A 21,525-nucleotide genomic window follows, 5' to 3' on the forward strand; every position below is an offset into this window, starting at 1 on the left:
AGAAAAAGTATAATTTTCTTGAAAGTATTAATTAGTTTCAATTTCTTCTATCACTCATCACCTGTGCAACTAAAAACGTAATCGCATCTCCAATTTTTCACTTGATCTCTATCCTACCCACTCCGAACCTCGCGAGGGAAATTATATTTCTTCTTTCTCGCATTATATTCGGCAAGCTTCCAGAAAACCGCCAAAGCACAAACAAAACGGAGCAATTCAATATTATCAGTCCCGAAGATTCACGGGTTCAAGAATCAAGAGTAAAGCTCGAAGCATTATCAGTTTCAGCATATCTACCGAACTTGGATTTACATAAAAAGTTGGCAAGAATCCACATCTGGTTCGTTCTTCCCGCACTAACTTTGTCTCTGATGGCAGTAATGTATGATCTATTTACTCCAGTTTGCACTTTCATTCCACATCTACAGTCTGCTCAACTCTTAAACTTGGCTCGAATTTTCGATCTGTTTTTGATCGATTGTTGCATCGTTACTCGAATATAAGTCATATTCTGATCGTGTTTTTTGTTATGACACTGTTCTGTGAATTTTATTCACCCGATGACATCCTCGAAATGAAATCACAAGTTGCGGGTCCAAATTTAATGTACTCTTCTATTCTTGAATTTGAAATGCTGTGTTACTGTAGTATGATAGTATGTTAATATGTTTATGGTTGTTGTTCATATATTGTTTTCTTCAAGAAAAAAGTTTGTTGAAGACGTGCACGGAGACCTGGATTGATACATTTTTATTTTTTTTAATAATTCATTATAAAAGAAAGCAAAAGAGTGAAGTACTGAACACATTGCAATGGGCTCCAGAGCTGTTATATCACCTTCTTCTTTTTTTGATATGTGGAATTTACTTTTTTTTTTTTTTTTTGGTGAAGGGTGGAATTTAATTATTATATGCTTTTACTATGGGTTTCACAATGTTATTAATCTTTTTATATGCATTTTTTTTCCCCTCAGGTGAATTGTCCTACAGATGGGCTTGTTGATGTAGTTTTGTATGATGTCACTATGGCCCTTTTCAGGCAGACTAGTGAACTGTTACCGGAAAGAAGAGACAATGCTGGTTCAGTTATTTGGTCCTATGAACGAAATGAGTACGGTTCAAGAGCCCGACGAGGGAGAAGGTTTGGTTATGCTATCAGAAGGAGGCTTTCATTTTGGATGTTTTTGCTCGTGCTGCTTTTCTTGATATATATGTCAATCTTTGGCAAAAATTTGCCATTAAATGGTGAGCTTTGAACATATAAGGCTCTCACTTTTTATTGTTTCAGAAGTTATCTATTTTTTTTAGAGGTAAAGATAATTTATTAGAAAGGAACAACAGACCCCAAGGGCCTGGCTTGTATATACTAGCCTATAATAGAGTCACTACGGACCACCTCCCCTACCCCCGCCCCAAAAAAAAAAAAAAAAAAAAAAAAAAAAAAAAAAAAAGAAAGAAAAAAGAAGCTAAATGGCTGAGCAAAAAAGATTCTGCCATAAAATTTTGCCACCCATAATTATGGGAGTCAGTAAACTCTTTATGCTTTGGGGTTCAGAAGATGATCAGCTCCTTCACTTTCGAAGCCACCCTGTAGGTGGGTTTGGATGTCTTCTGGAGCTCCTTTGTTTCTTTTAGCCCATCTAAGTGTTTTGATAGCCATAGATGTCAGCTTCCTTAAATTGGTGTAGCTTAGCCAACAGATAATGTACCAGTCCTTGATCATGAATTATCTCCATAATCATTAATCATCTCCATGGGTGTATTCTGCACAACCCACTGATTCCATTTATACCAACACATAATGAACAAGTCCTTGATCACGAATCATCTCCATGAGTGTTTTCTGCACGACCCACTGAATACCATTTAGCCCAACACATGATGTACCAGTCCTTGATCATGAATCATCTCCATGAGTGTATTCTGCATGACTCGCTGAATACCAAACTCCCAAAGAAAAGAACTCAAAAAACTTACTCCACATTTTTTTGCAGCCTTAAGACATATATATGTTGGGAATAATATGGCTCTGCGAACCAAAATGATCAATATTTAAGATTCTTTTTGGTGATGTTGTCCAAGAAGGACTGAAATTTTTGAAATTTTAGTGGTGACCCTTCAGCCAATGTCACCGCATTATAGAAAGTAGGAGGAATAATTCATTTAAATAAATCTCCCTGAGTTTTTCTGTTGTCCACATTCTCATCCTTCTATTTTCTACGAATGTAAAAATTTTCGTCTCCAAACTCCTAAGGAAAAAGAATGGATCTCCTGACAATTAAAAGGCTGCATACACTATCTGGATCAGAGGAAGGAAGGTAGGGGTCAATATAATATCCTTGATGGTCTTCCTGCCCACAGTAAGGATACAGATATCAGGGAAATCTTCACACAATAGTTGATGAGGACAGCCATATAGCATTAGAAAGAGCGATCTTATAACCATGGTTAACCCTGAATTTTATACATTGCGAGGAAACAGCTGATGTTCCTTTGTTTCAGTCTTACATATACAGACCCCATGGGAGGAAAAGTCGGTCCACTCTCCCATCATTTTCTGCCCATATTTTAATTTGAGTGTATGTCTGCCTCCACAAGCTTGAGCCTACTACAGCTTGTTTACCAGTAGGGGTTTGTTCTTCAGACTTGATTGTACATTTTCTACTCTTCCATTGGGTTTCGAAGGCATTTCCATGGTTGCCTCACTCTTTGTTTGAAATTTTCTCTCTAATCCAAAATATTAGAAGGCAAGAACTCAATTTTAGAACACCTGAGCACATACCTGAAAAAATATCAGATTATCACAAATTAGTACAACCAATGGAAGGATAAGTATGCCCAGGAATTAAAGAAGATAATGATACTGACCTGATTCAATGGAAGGAAGCATAGTTGTCATGGCATCTAGGCGACCCAAGGCGTTGGAGGGGGACCTAGACTCAAAGCGAAACCAACAAGGCAACCAAGGCGCCTGGGTGCCTAGGCGACACCTGGGCAACTATGGAAGGAAGAAAGGAAGACGATAAGAAGAATAAAAAGAAGATATGTAATCCAGGAATCCCACCTGAATCATTATGTTGGAATCACCACAGCAGCAAGTATTCTGAATGTCATAGAATTGAAAGGCTGAAGCCATATATCATTCATAAAAATTCATGGGGATGCTGTAACCACTTACATGCCTTACATGCTTTTATAACTTTATGTAATTATGTTTTGGTTCAGACTAGTCTCAGGAAAGTAATAGCGAGCCAGAGGCTTTCATGGTCAGAATAGAAAAGAAATCAAATAAAAGGAGCCTACTCAATCAGTAACTGTGAGTAGGTGTCCTATTACAAGTAAAAACTGAAAACTTAAAACTGCACCAGAAACAAGTGAGTTGCAGGACCTGGTTGAACCAGAAAACTGGTTCAAACCATGAACCGCAGGGTTAGGAAAGGTCACATTTCTTATGCTATCACAAGTCCTTTCTTCTCCTGTGGTATTTCATCTGGAATCTTGAATCTGCATAAAAAACTTATCTCATGGCTCACTAAGTCCAGTGTTTATTGAACCGATCATCAAGCCAGGAAAGTCAGTGGTAAATGTGGAAGCAATGTCTTGAGTCATCTAATACTCAGTTTTTAACTTCAGCTCTCTCCCCACCTTTTCTTCAAGTCTTCAAAATTTAATGCAATAAACATTTAAAGTTTCACCATGTCTTTGGAGTTAATATTAATCGTCTTTGTTCCAATCCCTGTTATGAATTTGGAGTCTATTTATTTGCAACCTCAAGATAAGCACATATATATATGTGTGTGTGTGTGTGTGTGTGTGTGTGTGTGTACTTGTAATTGTTGTCCCTCTTGATGAATTTTAATTTTCTTCTTTCCTTACTCTCTTAACAACACTTTGTAGGTAAATTTGAGAGTGAAACTTCACCCCAAAGGGATATACATCAAGGAACTTCAGGACAGTACAGTTTAGAACCGCCAAGCAAACATCGTAAGCAACGTATGTTTGTCATGCTTTCCCTTCTTTTATGATTTACTTCCATCATGTTACATGCTCTTGCTGTTAACAAATTATCTTTTCCTGTGAGATCCAAGTGATTTTGTGCTTTTCTTTTAATGACGTAATTTAGTTGCCTATGATTCAATTTCTTACAAGTCACTTCTTTCTTATTGATCATCTTTCTTATTGATCAAAGACAGTCTTATTTATTTATGAGCCATCTTACCTTAATGGAGGGGGGGTGTGGTAAATTCCATTTAATGCTTTGCTTCTTTTTGGGGTGGGTCTAAGGTACAGAAAATGAGGTTTGCAAAAGTGTAATTCTCTACTGCATTGGCAAATATTTTTTGTCTCACATTTATCAGAAGTCATCAGATGACTTTATGGACCTTATCCATCTTAAAGTCCTCTTTTTCCATGAGATATTGCATTGCAACCAAGTCTGATTAACTCATGCTTTTATGCTTTTAATTTTCTTATATTGGATCTTCCAGATTTTCCTTGTGATGTTGGGTTTGTGGAGTCGGTGGATGAACTAGTGGAGCCCAAGGAGTACATGAATTTTTCTCAGTTCACCCTAGGATATCTAGAAAGAGAGGACATAACTTACGGGGATCATAAGTTTGAACCCAGATTTGGAGGACATCAGACCCTTGAAGAAAGAGAGAATTCCTTTTATGCAAAAAATCACACAGTTCATTGTGGTTTTGTTAGAGGACCAGAGGGATCTCTGAGCTCTGGATTTGATTTATATGAAAAGGATAAGGAGTACATGAATACCTGCCGCATTGTGGTATCATCATGCATTTTTGGAAGCTTTGATTTTTTGAGGAGACCAACAAGCAGAAAGGTATCTGAGGCATCTTCTCGAAATAATTTCTATTTATTGCGGTGGTAAGAATTATTCTTATTTAGAATTTCCTAATAAAATGTATATTGTACTTTCTCTTTTTGATGAATGCTTGTTTTATATTATACTTCTAGTTGAAGTTCTTCCACTGTTGGGTCCACGTGAATTTTCTGTTTCTTTCTTTTCGCTTCAAAGTAAAATGCATGAGTCATGCGCCCACACACGCACAGACTGGATGATTGTTGTGTTTATAAGATTCTTTGAAATTTGAATTAGACTAACTTGGAAGATAGCATTATAATGGTATCTATCTTCTCTATCATATGGCTTGAGCTGTTACATACTGTATGATTGATAACTTTCGGATTCACTGTTGATATTCACATTAATATTTATTTACTTTCATGTTAATTCAAGCTTGAAAGCTCCCTGGATGATCTCTGAATCCTTGCCATCCTGTGAGAACCCAAACTGTAAATAGCTCTGTCGCACTAAATAAAGGAGGACCCCACGGGGGATGCCAATGGTCCAGCCATAAGCTAGTAGAGGCACCATCATCAATCAAGGAGTTGATAACTCTGTAGGTAAGAGGCCTAAGCTTCAAAAACTTTCTCCAGACCCAAGAAGCATCAGATACGAAGGGGGCCGTCCAAATGGAGTCATTGCAAAGGAGCCTAGAATAGACCTAGTCAACTTAAATATTCATTTTCTTGGTTGTTAACTTCCAAATAAGTGTAAGGATCCCTGTAGGGTTAACATCTTTAATTCATCTTAACCCAAGACCCCCCCTCTGATGTAGATCGAGCCTGTAAGAGAAGGGGCCTGCTTCCTTTGAACCAGGTCCAATGTTGGACCAGCCAGCTTTCACCTTGGCCCCATCTAACTAGCCCAAAAGGAAAGCTGGAAAACACTGTTCACGAGTTACTGTTCATGTGAAAAGTAGCCCCTGCAGATTTTGTTTGATGAAGATCTTCTAGAACCAGCTAGCTGTCACTTAATGTTGAAGAAAGAAGTGGGATCTTTGTTACCTTTTTTAGTTGTCTTGGTTGTTAAGTCAAGTGTATATGTTAGGAGATCTTATATTAGTTAGGAGTTTATCTTTACTTGTTTGACAAGAAGTTTGTTTTAGGTTAGTTTCCTTTCTTCAGTTAGTTTCCTTCCTTATTTACCTTCTAATTTGTAAAGCTGAAGCTACTCTTATATAAGGAGGACTTCTGTAATTGATTTGAGGAGATTGAAGTTATTTTGAGACGGCTATATGTTTTTTTGCCGTGGGATGTTGTTGGGTGAGAGGCCTTAGGCGAGACGCCTAAACTTGAGGGGTGAGATGCCCAAAAGGGCCAAAACCTAATCTTCTACTTCCCCCTTCTCAACCCTCCATTGAATTCTCTTTGTCTTTTTTATCTTCTTCTTTATTCTAACTTGTGAGAGAGTGTTTTGAGAGTTATTGAAAGATTCTTCGAAGGCTTGAAGCCCTCTAAGATTGCTGATCAGAAGACATACACAACCTATCGATTTTCAGTGACAAAGCTTTCTCGAGTTCGAGCGCATAACTTCCAGACCAGATCCGAATTTGAGGATCATCCAATTCTTCTAACTCTAGTTCTTGAAGAATCACCAAAAGTTTCATTTGTCTTGCAACCGGCAGATCTCTTAATCCAGCTGGCAGAATTTGTTCATCTTTTGACGGTTTGTTCCCTCATATAGGATCTCTATTCCAGCCAAAATTCAGCTCCATCTGAGTTGTGGTTTGTGAATTCTCAATTTTATCCTATTTTAGCTTAGATTTTCAGATTCTGCCTGGGATTAGGTCCTATGTGATCTAGTCTTACATCACCCTCATTTTTTTGGAGGCAAACAGGGGCCCAACTGATGGGGTGAAGGAATTTGGACCATTCAGATCCTTTCCAATGAAAAGAGCACATAAAAACTTCAAGCTTCACAATAACAGCCTGGGGTAACTCAAAATGCCAGAACAATATATAAAAGTGGACTAAAGGAAAAATCTGATCAATTCTAGTGAGCCACATAAGATAGAAGCTTGCCCTTCCAATGCTAGAGTGTCTTACACATAAGATCTAACATGTGGGCAATGATGGAAAGTCAACCTGGCGTGGATCAGAGGCAAGCCAAGATGGTTAATTGGCAGAAGACCCAAAGAGAACCCATGAAGTCTCATCTCAAGAAGTCAAAAGCTTTATGGATGTCAATCTTTATAAGAGCACCATGGGAGTGAGACTTTCTATCAAAGCCTTTGACAATCTCATTACAAAGATTGATGTTGTCAGAGATACAGAGATACTCCAACCAGGAATGAAAGCTGATTGATTGTCGCTGACCAAAGAGTCAACCACCAGTTTGAGTCTATTAGCAAGGACCTTGGCTATAAACTTGTATATACTAAATTGCAGAGGGTTATGGGCTTGAAGTCTTAATGTGAATTTACATTACCGTTACCTATTTGCTCAAGTTTTCTAGAGCTTTGTTACCTAGTTTATTTTTTTGGGAATTCAATATCCTTGTGCTCTTCTTGGGAGGTGAAATAGCTCTTAGTTGGTTAGCCTATGAAAATTGGTTTAAACCTGGAATGTGATTAGCTTGTTATTGCTGTTAGTATGTTACTATTATCATTTATTGGAATTCTCTTTTGGATGATCCGCTGATTTATGGTTTCCTTATTTTGTGCCAAACTTTGTCTTTCTACTTGGCTGAGAGTTTCTGTGTGATTGTTTTCCATTCCCAAACTTCTTTTGATTATAATTTCTATTTGCCTCTGTTTGTCAGCACAGAACCATACAATGTTCATTTGGCACTTTCTCTGTGTTAGAAGTTATCGTAGGAGAGGAAAGGAGGAGTCTGCGAGTTGCGCAGACTCCTCCCTTCGGTTAGTCAAGATTCCTAGTAAATAGGAGTCCTAGTTGTGCTAGGACTGGTATTAGTTTCCTATAAGTCAGTAACTAATAAGGTAGTCTTCTATTCTGTTTTATATTCCTAGTCATAGTAGGACAGCGGTCCTAATGTTAGCTATTTAATGAGAAGATGAGGGCAGAAGCAATCACACGATTGAATCTGCTATTTCCTCAAGTTCGACTCTCTCTTTCTCCCTCTCGGTCTTTCTCTGTTTTTCTTTATTTTATTTTTACATGGTATCAAAGCTGGTTATTTAATCAATAACCAAACCCTATTTTTTCTGGAATGTGTATGCAAGACTGATGGTTGAAATCAGTCGCATGTATGAAGGGATTGACTCAAATTGTTAGAAGAAAATTTCTGGATTGGGATTTTTGGATTGAAGATTGGTTTCCTAGCTGACTTTTCTCTCCTGGAACTGACATCAAGAACTGAAGTAACTTACAAACCAGCCTTCAGAAGTCAACCATTTGGAGGTTTTTGTCGCCTTGGGAAGACCTTCACTCGATCAGAAGCTTAGTCCATTCTACGCTCAGAACAGCAAGCCGCAGCTACTTCTCTAAAACCCTGCGTAGATTTTTCTCTCTCCTCGGTTGGGCTATATTTGGTGGATTTTGGCTACTGATGTGGGCACTGTTTTGAGCACTATCTTGCTGCTTTTTGGGTACTGTTGTGGGTACTGTTTGCTGCTATTCCTTCGGGTTTTAGTCTTCAATCCACTGTTGGTGTATTGGGGTTTTGACATCTATGCCAATTCCCCTTTGGTTGTTACATTTTATTGAAGATTGTCTGCTATTTTCTTGAACTTGTGTGATCTAACAAAGGAGTTTAGATCGATTGATTCGTTTTGTGTGCACTAATGGCTAACACAAAAGGGAAGAAAGTTGTTACTGAGGTGATGTCTTCATCATCACATAAAATTACAGAAAATAAACTTTTAGGACCTGCCAATTTCTACCAATGGAAGAAAATTGTGCAGCTTGTTTTGACTGGTCGAGATCAGCAGGATCACCTAACAAAAGGAAAACCTGCTAATGATACTACATGGGATACGATTGATGCACGTATTTTCGGACAGCTATTAAACTCAATGGATAATTCCATAGTTGATGTTATTACTCACATTGATACTGTGAAAGAGCTGTGGGACTATTTGAATGTTCTGTATTCTGGACAGAACAATCTTTCTCGTATCTATGAACTGCCTCAGGACTTTTATCGGACTGATAGGAAGGGTCGGCCTCTAACTCAGTACTTTGCTGATTTCGAGAGGATGTATGAAGAGCTGAATTCTCTTCTCCCTAGTAGTAGTGATGTGAAGAAGATGCAAGACCAGTGAGAGCAACTTGCAGTTATGGGTTTTTTGGGAGGTCTTGGAACAGAATATGACTCTGTTCGTTCAGAATATGACTCTGTTTGTTCTTAGATCCTTGGAGGTGACAAGGTGGCATCTCTTGCAGATACCTTTTTCCGAGTCTTACGGGTATTTCGAGAGAATTGTCAGGATTCCACTCCAGTGGAAAACTTCGCACTTGCAGCACAAGGTAATAATCGAGGGACTTCACGTGGCATAGGTAATGGTGGTAATAAGGGATAATTTACTGGGAACTCTTCAGATAGTTCAGGAGTAGTACGTACATGTCATCATTGTGGTAAACTAGGACACATCCAACAATTTTGTTGGAAACTTCATGGCAAACCTCCTCAAAAGCAGTTTGCCAACTCAACCACAGTTGATGACCCTTCTCAGCTTGGACAATCTGAGGGTAAGATGGTTAGGATGACCAATGAAGAATTTGCCCGCTTTCAGAATCAAGCATCCTCACCTCCCACTGCTACTCTTGTTCAAACAGGTAATGCCATTTCGTGTCTTTCCGCTTCTTCTCACCCCTGGATAATCAATTCATATGCATCGGATCATATGTCTGGTATTTCATGTATATTTTCTTCTTTTAAGAAGTCCTCTGCTATTGTCATATTGGCCAATGGCTCAATCGCTAAAGTCAGTGGTTTTGGCACTGTTTGTCTTAATGCCTCCTTATCATTATCATCTGTGCTTTATTTGCCCGAGTACCATTCAACCTATTGTTTGTAAGCAAGTTTACACAAGCTTACAATTGTTCTATAACCTTTTTCTCCGACTTATGTGTTTTTCAGGATCTTACGATGAAGAAGATGCTTGGTAGAGGTCATCGGGTTGGGGGACTGTACATATTTGAAGACACTGCACCTTCCATAGCCTGTTCGGGTACTCTGACTCCTCATCAGGTTCATTTCTGGTTGGGCCATCCGTCTAGTCTACAGAAACTTGATCCCAATTTTCATTCTCTTTCTAGTTTAGAATGTGAGTCATGTCAGTTTGGAAAACTACATCGTGTTAGTTATTCCCCTCGAGTTAATAAACGATTTGCATCTTCTTTTTCTTTGGTTCATTCAGATGTATGGGGCTCTTGTCCTGTTACATCCACGTTAGGTTTTAAGTACTTTGTTTCTTTTGTTGATGATATTCTAGGACGACCTGGCTTTATTTAATAAAAAATCGTTCTGAGTTATTTACCATCTTTTGTGACTTTGTTGCTGAAATACAAAATCAATTTGGCATGACTATCAAAATTCTACAAAGTGATAATGCAAAAGAATACTTTTCTGGTCCATTTTCTGAGTTTATGGCTAAGTGTGGTATGATACACCAGTCTTCTTATTCAGACACTCTCTAGCAAAATGGAGTGGCTGAAAGAAAGAACCATCATTTGATGGAGGTTGCTAGGTCACTTATGTTTGAAATGAAGGTATCCAAAGTTTTTTGGGCTGATTCTGTTCTCACTGCTTGTTATCTTATTAATCGTATGCCTTCCTCTGTTTTGTGTGGTGGTATTCTCCATTCCTTATTATTTCCGTCTGACCCACTTTTTGTTCTTCCCCCTCGTGTTTTTGGTTGTGTTTGCTTTATTCGTGATCATCGTCCAGGATTGTCAAAATTGGATCCTCGAGCCATTAAGTGTCTGTTTTTGGATTACTCCCGCACTCAAAAGGGATACTACTGTTATTCCCCGGTTCTTCACAAGTATTTTGTCACTGTTGATGTCTCATTTTTTGAAACCACCCCATATCCTAATGAGTCATTTGTTGTGTCTGAATTGGATGATGATCTTCCCCTTTATGTTATCCATCACTCTAATCCGCAGGTTGCCATTGAGACAGAGGTCCCACCACCACCACCCCTGTTATAGGTGTATACACGATGTGTTTGGGAAGTAGCAGCCCCCCTCTCCCTGCGGCACCTACCTTATCATCTTCGTCTACGGATCCGCCTCCAGGTATTCCTCTTTCTGATCTAGACCTCCATATTGCACAGCGTAAGGGTGTTCGGAGTTGTACCCAACATCCTATTGCTGATTTTGTGTCTTATTTTAGTCTTTCGTCTACCTTTCATTCCTGTCTTTCCACTATTCTTGTCATCCTGTTCCTAAGACCCTTGTAGAGGCATTATCTAGTCCTGGGTGGAAGACTGCTATGACAGAGGAACTGTGTGCCTTAGAGGCAAACCAGACTTGGGATCTTCTATCGTTACCCCTGGCAAAAAGGCTATTGGTTGTCGCTGGGTATATACAGTTAAAGTGAACCCTGATGGCTTTCTTGCTCGTTTGAAAGCTCGGCTGATGGCAAAAGGGTATGCCCAGGTTTATGGCATTGATTATCTGGATACCTTCTCTCATGTTGCCAAAATGACTTCTGTTCGTGTTTTGATTTCTCTTGTAGCTTCCTCTCATTGGCCGTTGGTTCAGCTTGATGTGAATTTCTTCATGGAAACTTGCATGAGGAAGTGTATATGGAGTAACCTCCGGGGTTTGTTGCTTAGGGGGAGTGTGGAAGGGTGTGCAAGCTTAAAAAGTCCTTGTATGGGCTTAAACAGTCTCCTCGGGCGTGGTTTGGAAGATTCATTGATGTGGTATGTGCAATTGTGCATTTGGACTGTCAAGGTGTGACAGTGATCATTCTGTATTCTATCGGAAGTCCAGTGAAAAGAGGATATTTTGGTTGTTTATGTTGATGATATTGTCATTACTGGAGATGATGTTGAAGGAATCCAAAGTTTGAAAACTCATTTACAGCAACACTTTCAAACTAAGGATCTAGGACGATTAAAGTACTTCCTTGGAATCTAAGTTGCTCAGTCAAGAAAAGGAATTTCTTTGTCTCAGAGAAAGTACGTTTTAGATTTACTTTCAGAAACAGGTATGTTAGGATCCAAGCCCGTTGATACTCCAATGGATCCAAATGTGAAACTTATGCCTGAAGAAGGCGATGTGTTAGATGATCCTCAGAACAGGAGGTTGGTGGGAAAGTTGAATTTTTTTGAATTGTGATTGGACATGACATTGCCTTCCCTGTTAGTATTGTGAGCCAGTTTCTATCATCTCCACGTACTTCACATTGGGATGCCGTTGTTCGTATTCTAGTGTATCTTAAAAAAGCTCCAGGATGTGGTCTGGTATATTCAGATCATGGACGTAATCGTGTTGAAGGGTTTTGTGATGCAAATTGGGCTCGTTCTCCTATTGATAGAAGGTCAACTACAGGGTACTGTACTTTTGTTGGTGGAAACCTTGTGTCTGGGAAGAGCAAGAAGCAAGCTGTTGTGGCAAGGTCTTGTGCTGAATCTGAGTATCGAGCCATGGCTCATGTTACTTGTGAGTTGATGTGGTTAAAGCAGCTCCTGACTGAACTTGGTTTTAATTGTACTTATTCTATGCAATTATGGTGTGACAACCAAGCTGCTATTCATATTGCTTCTAATCCAGTGTTCCATGAGAGGACAAAACATATTGAAGTTGACTGTCACTTTGTTCGTGAAAAACTACAACAATGAGTTATTTCGACAAATCATATTCGCACAGGAGAACAACTTGCAAATGTTTTTACTAAGTCCTTGGGGGGTAGTACAGTAGACTACATTTGTAACAAGCTAGGCATGATTAACATCTATGCTCCAGCTTGAGGGGGAGTGTTAGAAGTTATCGTAGGAGAGGAAAGGAGGAGTCTGTGAGTTGCGCAGACTCCTCCCTTCGGTTAGTCAAGATTCCTAGTAAATAGGAGTCCTTGTTGTACTGGGACTGGTATTAGTTTCCTATAAGTCAGTAACTAATAAAGTTGTCTTCTATTCTGTTTTATATTCCTAGTCATAGTAGGACAGCTGTCCTATTGTAATTGTAATAGAATGTTAGCTATTTAATGAGAAGATGAGGGCAGAAGCAATCACACTATTGAATCTGCTATTTCCTCAAGTTCTACTCTCTCTTTCTCCCTCTTGGTCTCTCTATTTTCCTTTATTTTATTTTTACACTCTGTACAACACCGAATGACCGAAAAATAAAATAAAACCCTGGCTTCTTATTATTTTGTAATGTTATTACCTTCTGTTTATTTCAGATCGGCGACTATTCAAAGCAGAATGTTTGTTTTGTTATGTTTTTGGATGAGCAAACTATGGCAAAACTTTCTTTGGAAGGGCATGTTCCTAATGATGATGGATACATTGGCTTATGGAGAATAGTTATAGTCAGGAACTTACCCTACACAGACATGCGGAGAACCGGAAAGGTGCCAAAGTTTTTGTCACACCGACTCTTCCCATCTGCTAGGTAAGATGCGTCTACAATCTGGTTTGTTTATTGTTGGCCTAGTTAGATACATAAGAACTACAACTTAAGATCAGACATGTGACATGATTGTTACCATGAACCTCTTGAAAAAATGATCACACAAGGGGGACTGAGTTAGGGATGTAAGTGAAGCATATTTTAATGGTCATAGCCATCATCCAAATGTTTCTCTGAACTGTATTTGGATTGTATTAGGAATGTAATGGGACCACTCATTTCAAGCATCAACTAATGCTTGTTTACTAGTGAACATGTGTAATCTTGGTCCACCAAATGGTGATTCCTGGCTGCTTGCATCTGCTCCAGTGCAAGTCTAGATAGTCTTTGTAGCTCAAGAGTTGCATACTTTTACTTTATTTACTTTTAAATTCTCTCTTGTTTCAATTCCGAGAAAAAACTCATTGGTTCAGTTGTTTTCAGGTATTCTATTTGGCTTGATAGCAAAATGCGACTTCAAACTGATCCAATGCAGATTCTTGAGTACTTTTTGTGGCGAAAGGGATCAGAGTATGCTATTTCAAACCATTATGATCGCCACTGTGTTTGGGAGGAGGTACTCCAAAACAAGCGTCTAAATAAATACAATCACACGGCTATCGATGAACAGTTTATTTTCTACCAGTCTGATGGTCTGACCAAGTTTGACCCATCAGACCCAGATATCCCTCTTCCAAGTTGTGCGTGTCATTGTTATTTATTTTAAATTCTGACAATGTCTTTTCTTTATCACACAATTTTCTTTTATTAGAAGTTCGAGAATTTGATCCTATTGTCTGTGATCTTGCAGATGTACCTGAAGGTTCCTTTATCGTGAGGGCACATTCACCAATGTCAAATTTATTTTCCTGCCTTTGGTTCAATGAAGTTGATCGTTTCACCTCTCGTGATCAACTGAGCTTCGCATATACTTACTTGAAATTGAGAAGAATGAACCCAGATAAAACATTTTTTTTGAACATGTTCAAGGTAATGTAAGCATCTGCAGAATCTGAAGTTTCTCCACCATTTATATCTGTCATTGTCAGTAGACTGACAAGTACTGGTACAGCTACAGGGTCATATTTTGTTCTGATCTTTGATAATATTTATTTTGGTAATTGAATCATTTCTGAATCCCCCATACTCACAGTTTTCCTACTCCACCTCATTGTGTGCATGACCACATGCACAAGCGGTGGGCTTGTCATATGTATACTCAATAAATGTGTGTGATTCATGTGCCGTCATACTCATATGACCATTGAAATTGTTTTTATTCGCTTTTATTTTTGTGGTAAAATCTTGAGTGTTGTGTCATAAGCTCAAAAGAATGTTCTGGGTGCCCTTTATGTGACACTTCATTTAAAATAGCATAGTTGTCATGGTGTCTAGATAACCCAAAAGCATTGGAGGGGGGATCTCGACATTAGGCGCCCACCTAGGCAACCATGGCGCCTGCACACCTAGGCAACACCTTGACAACAATGTAAAGAAGATCAACACCCAACAGTGGATTGGTACAGCCTAGTATTATCTTGAACTCAGCCCATATATAGACAAAAAGCCTGATATGGTGATCTAGCTGTCTTTATTTGCTGTTTCATTGGACATTTGAAAAGGGGAAAAATATGTTACAATTAGTAAAGCTCTTCAAACTGCCAAAAACAAAAGAAAAAAAAAAAAAAAAAAAAAAAATTTGTTATGAATCTTCGCTTGTGCTTATTTTATCCTGGCAGTCTCTGATTTTGTCATAGGACTGATGCAAATAATTAAGAAAAATGGTTTATTTAGTGGAAATAATCCTTGGGTTGAGTCCCATGCATATTAGCTCTATGGCCCGATGGTTTTTTGTTGTAATAGGCCACTTTAATGGCCGAAATTTAGGTTAGAATCTGGGAACTATGGGATTAGTCAATTAGGATTAGTTTAGCCCAAGTTTGTGGGGCTAATTTGGGTACTTTTTATTGCTAGAAGTTTGCTAAGTCAAGTCCTCAAATCATTAGGATTTGAGTCCAGATTTGATTCTAGTGTTCTGTTCTGTTTTCAGAGTCCTATTTTGATTAGAAAAGTGTCAAATACTAGTCTGTTTTGACTATCCCAAGTAATAGTTTGAATTCCCAGTCAGTTTATGACTTCTATATCTAGATGACCTATGACGGCCTCAGACATGAATTTATGAAATATAGGAGTTCGGTTTCCCTAAATTTTGCTGCTGTGGATTCAATAGTTACTGTTGTGATTCAGTTTTGTGCTTGGTGGGTTCGAAGTGGGGCTTGAGAGGATTCTTAACTTTGTTATCTTCCTTCTTATATCTTCAGTTTCAGACAAGCTAGTTCAGATCAGAATTTCTATCCTCTTACCTGTGGCTATACACTGTTTTACCATATCTTCAGTGTTAGGTTTGCTTTTGATCTTGAACTATAGTTGCTGATACATTCTGCCCAAATCTCATTTCAGGTTTCCTCATTATTCTCAGATTTAACTTCAGTTAAAAAAAGCCCAAACTTTTAGCAAATTCTGGTTTTCCTAGTTAAAATAAAATTCAGTTTGTTTTCAATTCTGACTTATTTGGATGAATCTGATCTCAGTTTATTGCTATATATCCTCTGAGTGATTCTCTCACTAAATTCTCTTTTAAACTCTTAACATTTTCTCATTGATTCTGCAGTTTTGGGTTTCCTAGTTGCAATAGGATTACTATAACTCAAGATCCAACCGTCAGAATTGAGTCAAAGTCTACAGGCCTTCTCTACTGGTTGGTCTGACCCTTCTGTTACAGTTGCAGGCCCATCAAAACTGTTCTGCTCAAGTTATTGAAATTTCTTTTTTTCTGGTTCTTTTCCTATTTCCTATGATCCTGTTCAGCTAATCTCCCGCTGGATTTTTCCTGGTTCAGGATCATAGCCTTCATGAAGGACCCATCAAAGAATTGGGCTCAATCCTTTGGATAAGAGATATTTGGAAAATTATTGGTGCCCCATCCTGTTACTCCCTGATCATATTTAGTAATCACTAATCATAATATGGTTGTTGTTCTTAAACCATTCATTACTTCGTTTGCCTATTTTCTGTTTGCAAGTCAGGATAAGGAAAATGGATCCATGATCAGATTTAATATTCATCAAACTTAACCTGCCACTCTCCACAATCTATTTGTATTACATGTGGCTCATTTCAAGTAGCCTGATCTGGAGAAAAAGATGTTAATAGTAATAAAGCTCTGAAGAACAACATTAAATATTGGATTTGTTAAATTTGTTTTCTTGTTCTCTTTATGGCTCAGCTGTCTCTCACTTAGTAGTAGGACCTGTTGAAGAATGGGGCTTAATCCTCTGAATGGGAAACATTTGTGAACTCAGGCCCTAGCCACTCCCTAATATAATATATCAGTAATCGTACTATGGTTGTAGTTCTTAGACCTTTCTTAGTTTCATATGCCTTTATTCTGATTGCAACATCTACGTAATGAATATTTTTAACCTGCTTCTCTCCCCAATCTATTGGTATTACAGTTTTGACAAAGGAAAAAGAAAAAAAAGGAAAAATAAAAAATAAAAAATAAAATTAGATACCACTTGCATCCATGAGTTAATTTATTCAAGACTATGAACATAGAGCACTAATGAAATTATTCCAACATAGGCCTATTGATGGGGACATCAAGACGTATAGCCGAAGGAAGAAGAAGACCCAACCTTCTTTGTGATTGGAGGATTAGAAGGAGGAAGAAGAAGAAAAAAAAAAAAAAGGAAGGCTCGATCCAGCCTTCCCAGCGCTGGATCGAGTCCTCTCCTTCCTTTCTTTTCCAAGATTGTGTGGCTCTCACCAAATCTGATATGTTAGTAGTTTTATTTCCTAGGATTTTGTTTATTTGAGTCTTTAAGTCAATTAGGAAACTAAGTAAATATCCTATTGATTTCTTTTTAGAAAGTTTCTTTGTTTATGAAATAGCATTCTTAGAATATTCTTTTCTTTTTAGTAATTAGTCTCTTATTTATGTACGGCCATTGGCCACGGTTCGTAAGGAATGAATGAAGATTATTGAAGGCAAAACAGCCCCCAGAACCCCCTAAGAATTCTCTCGCTGCTCTCTCCCTCTTCTCATTGATCACTCTCGGTCTCCCTCTGTTTCTCGCCTCCTCTGTCTCTCACGGCCCTCTCTCTCATTCTCCTTCTCCCTTTCTCATCCTTCATCCCTCTCTTTTCTGTTTTCTGTTTTTCCTGTTCCTACTGCCCTATTGCAGAAATTGTTCACCATTATTAGAGATTATCTCCATCGAGAAAACCCCCAACTGGGTTGCTGCTGGAACTTCCCTAACAATCGGGACTGCTGTTCTTCATCAAGTAGGTTGGACTGCAACTCATTATTTTGGAGGACTTCGACTTCTCTTTTTCTCCTCAGACCAGGACAGCAACAAGGTAAATAATTAAACTAAACCCCTCCCACCTCCATTTATCCCTGTTATATGTTGCAGCCCATTAACATTGAAACCAGCCTTTGCCCTTTTGTTTATGCCTATTTTTACCCATTGTTTTAAGACGTTTCGTCACTTTTATATCTCCAAAATCCTTGCTGATTTTTCTATTTTAGTTGGCTGCTAGAGGACATTGATTGTTTGCATATCTTATTTGGTGTCTGGATTGATTTGTGTTGAACTTAACATTCGTATGACGTTTGTTCCCTTCCCCATGTCCTCACTTGAAGCTTAAGTAAGAGTTTATGTGTTTTTCCGCCTAGTTTATTATTGCTTTTGCTACTTTGTTTATTAGTCTCATTCTATTTTGCATGCTTAATCTTGTTTGCTGAGCTTCTTTTTGTCCTATCTACCCAAGTCCCTTGAGTTAACCCTACCGAGTTAGTTAATCTTGTAGAAAACCTAGTCACCTAGGAACTCCCTACATCACCTATATTAAACTTTTTTTCAAGACTTTATGTGCCGTATTCTTTTGCATCGATGTTAAACCTTCCATATGCTTATAGTTGGTTTGCACCCGTGCCTCTCTTCCCTTGTTATTGTTGCCTATGTTTTGAAATCCAGAAAATATGTTAGGATCCACCAAGGATTAAAGTATCGGTATCGGTCGTCGTATCGGTCGGCCAAAATTAAGATACGTATCGGAGGGTATCGTATCGTATCGGAGATACGCTAAGATACGCACATAAATGGATAGGAAACACTTTTTTATACACATTTGCATAAAAAAATAGTTAAAAAAAGTTATATATAACATGTATTGTGCATAAATAGTAAATTGAGAGTATCGCACTAAGAATCTAAGGTTTGTAATTGTCCCCTAAATGTAAAATCCTTGTTCCCAACCTTGATTTCCACTTTAGTTAGAGAGAAAAATGGTTGGCAGCAACTTTGGAACAAAAACACCTCAAAAAATTATGTTTTTGTAAAAAATTACCCATTTTGGCCATTTTATGACCGTATCGGTGTGTATCGGTCGATACATACCGATACGCACCGATACATACCGATACATACCGAAACATATATTTCACTTCAATTTTGAATTTTTCATAGAGTATCGGTACGTATCGGTGAGTATCGCTGAGTATCGATGCGTATCGGTGCGTATCGGTGTGTATCGTAGGATACGTATCGATGCATAAGGGTTTTAAATTTTTATGATACGTATCGGTATGTATCGTGCCGATGCCTACCGATACGTATCCGTATCGGCCGATACGGCACGATACTCACCGATACTTAAAACCATGGGATCCACTAATTGTGGCAGTGAATTGTTTTATTCAGGATTGTGAACGTAGAGCACTAGTAAAGTTATTCCGGCATAGGGCAGCATTGGATCCTCCACCTCATCTTTGATGATCATTCAAGATTGTTTTGGCATTCAAGGCTTCAAGCCCAGTATGGAGGTTGAGGAAGTCCTTCCAGCTTGGTTGGTGCAAATCATCATTACTAGGTAATTCTCTCATTCCCGGTTCATTGATTTGTAACTATAACTCTATTATAGAGATCAGTCTAATGCTAGTTCTGTTATCTGTAAATACGACTGATGGTGTTCTTGAATTTTGTGGGCTTGTTCATATGGTTGGGAGGTACCCCTAGGGGACCCTTTCTTCAAAAACCAGCCCATCTAAAATGATTGTAACAATACCGCTGTAGATGCTTTCTTGGACCATAACCTTAAGAATGCAGTAGTTCTGATGCTATGATCATCTGAGAAATTTCACTCTTTACTTTTTAACTTTCCCCTTGGGTTCGTCGTTTGGTGCAATGGTAAAAAGCTCTGGCTTTCAGTTTGAGGACACAGGTTCGAGAATGAGGATAGATACTTTGTGCGGTTCCTGGGACCTGTTCAAAGGGGAACTTGAACTGCCTACAAAGTATGGACCGAAGTCCCTTCACATTTTGAATTGTTACCATTGACTCATTGAGCACGTTATGAATACTGTGTTGAAGTTGCTGCTTATTAGTATTTAGTAGTTATGGTTGCTGTTTATTACTTATTGTCTTCCATAGGGGTATTTTAGTCTATATATATATTACTGTTCTTGGTTTACCAATAGACCTATTTCCCATCACTTCTTCCATTGACCTGCATCTCTCTCTTCTTCTCGTTGGTTGCTACCATTTATTTTGTTACATAACCCAGCCCCAGCCAGTTTGAATAGTTGACAGTAAACAACAAAACTGGACAAATACACCGTTTTTCCAGTTCAGACCGAACTGAAAAATGCAGGCATTTTTTTTTTTTTTTTTTTTTTTTTAGGAATACTAGTTTGGTCTGGTGTTAAAAACTATGCTTAATATGACACTTTTCATGAACAAACCAGCCAGCAATTTGTCCAGCTTTTGTGACCTGACTTAAACATAGCAATGCCATGGGATGAAATGAATCTATACCAGGTTTAGACTAATAAACAGTGTATTTTCTTCCTTTACCTTTTTTTTTGAGTTCCCTATTTGCAGTCTAATGCATTCAGCCATTTCTATATGCAGTGCCAGTGATATCGAAGAATTTCCTGTTTTGGACACTCCATACACAAATTTGTACATTCTCCTGATCAGATTAGTTGTATATCCAAGTTTAAGTAGTTTTTAGCTGTGTTAAACTTAAATTCAGTGAGGTGGGTTGATTCTTTGCCTAGCTGCTGCTGCGAAGAAGGCTTCTTGGTTACTTTTCATGATCAGGAAACCTTTGATGCTAGAGGGAGCAAACAAGCTGGTAGCATTTTTTTGCAACAGCAATTAGCTTCTGCATTTTTTTTTTGGCTGTACTTGGGCCACAATCTGTTGTACTATTGGCAAGTCCAGAATGTTTGAATGGTATCATAAACCTTTATATATTTTTATTTTTATGTTATTTATTATTATTATTTTTAATGAAGCATCAACTTTCCTAGTTATTGACATTTAATGCATGAGAAGATATGCTACAAGAATGTTATTTTATAACCATGTGCAGTTGGTCTTAAAAATTGGAATTTCATTCTTAAAATGTTTGGAGAGAAAATGATTTTGGCTTTGTATTCAATCTGATGGAAACATCGCATAAATAGTAAGCATGTGCTGATTTTGGCTTTGTATTCTTGTCGTTTATATGAGATTGCAGTTCTTCAGTTCCCCTCCACCACCCCACCCCCAAAAAAAAAAAAAAAAAAATCTAGATCATGGATTCTATTTCTCCGTTCAGTTCTATTCAGTCATACAAGATTCTAATCCTAAGCTGTACATGTCTTTCTACATCTGTGATTATTTTTACTTTTAAGGTTGTGTTTGGCATGCATTTTCATTCTTAAAATGCGTATTCCCATTCTCAAAATGCAGAATGCATTCTTAACTAAGAATGAGAATACTGTTTGGATACATACTTGGTGAAAATGTGTTCTTCGCTTCAGAATACTTAAGCATAAGCAATATTATCATATAAAAAAAACACACACACACCCACATAGAAGAAGGCTATTACCAAATACAAAAAATTAACAGCAAACCGTAGAAGGATATGGTTCATATAAAAGAAGGCAAATTGGGTCAACCATTTTATTAATTTTTCTTGTTCATTTTGGGGGGAAAAAAAAAAGGTCAAGAAAGAGGGATTAAGCAGGAACCCACAACTCAGTCTATTATCCCACCATTGCTTTGGGTTGGGGATG

The 21,525-nt window shown here is 38.1% G+C and overlaps 1 protein-coding gene across 4 annotated transcripts; it reads left to right on the forward strand.

Moving 5' to 3' along the window:
• The first annotated feature begins 36 nt into the window (after positions 1–36).
• LOC122076991 (probable hexosyltransferase MUCI70) lies at positions 37–20,752 on the forward strand. Of its 4 annotated transcripts, XM_042642684.1 has the most exons (10): positions 37–340; positions 974–1,244; positions 3,897–3,992; positions 4,487–4,842; positions 13,183–13,394; positions 13,836–14,092; positions 14,203–14,381; positions 19,160–19,328; positions 19,654–19,752; positions 20,369–20,752. In XM_042642684.1, the coding sequence occupies exons 2-8, from the start codon at positions 1,025–1,027 to the stop codon at positions 19,229–19,231; spliced, it is 1,392 nt and encodes a 463-aa protein (XP_042498618.1). In that variant the 5' UTR covers positions 37–340; positions 974–1,024; the 3' UTR covers positions 19,232–19,328; positions 19,654–19,752; positions 20,369–20,752. The 4 variants fall into 4 exon arrangements, with proteins under 4 accessions (XP_042498618.1, XP_042498616.1, XP_042498615.1 ...); XM_042642682.1 differs by lacking the exon at positions 19,654–19,752 and having other exon boundaries at positions 37–382; XM_042642681.1 differs by lacking the exon at positions 19,654–19,752.
• The last annotated feature ends 773 nt before the right edge of the window (positions 20,753–21,525 follow it).

Source organism: Macadamia integrifolia, chromosome 4, assembly GCF_013358625.1.
Source record: "Macadamia integrifolia cultivar HAES 741 chromosome 4, SCU_Mint_v3, whole genome shotgun sequence".
Classification (NCBI taxonomy): Eukaryota; Viridiplantae; Streptophyta; class Magnoliopsida; order Proteales; family Proteaceae; genus Macadamia; species Macadamia integrifolia.

Excerpts from the sequence above, each read along its gene's own strand:
- LOC122076991 (XM_042642682.1), top strand. The coding sequence starts at position 1,025 with ATGGCCCTTTTCAGGCAGACTAGTGAACTGTTACCGGAAAGAAGAGAC. Across the intron at positions 3,993-4,486 it reads AAGCAAACATCGTAAGCAAC|ATTTTCCTTGTGATGTTGGG; the intron begins GTATGTTTGTCA and ends TGGATCTTCCAG. Across the intron at positions 14,382-19,159 it reads TTTTTTTGAACATGTTCAAG|GATTGTGAACGTAGAGCACT; the intron begins GTAATGTAAGCA and ends TGTTTTATTCAG.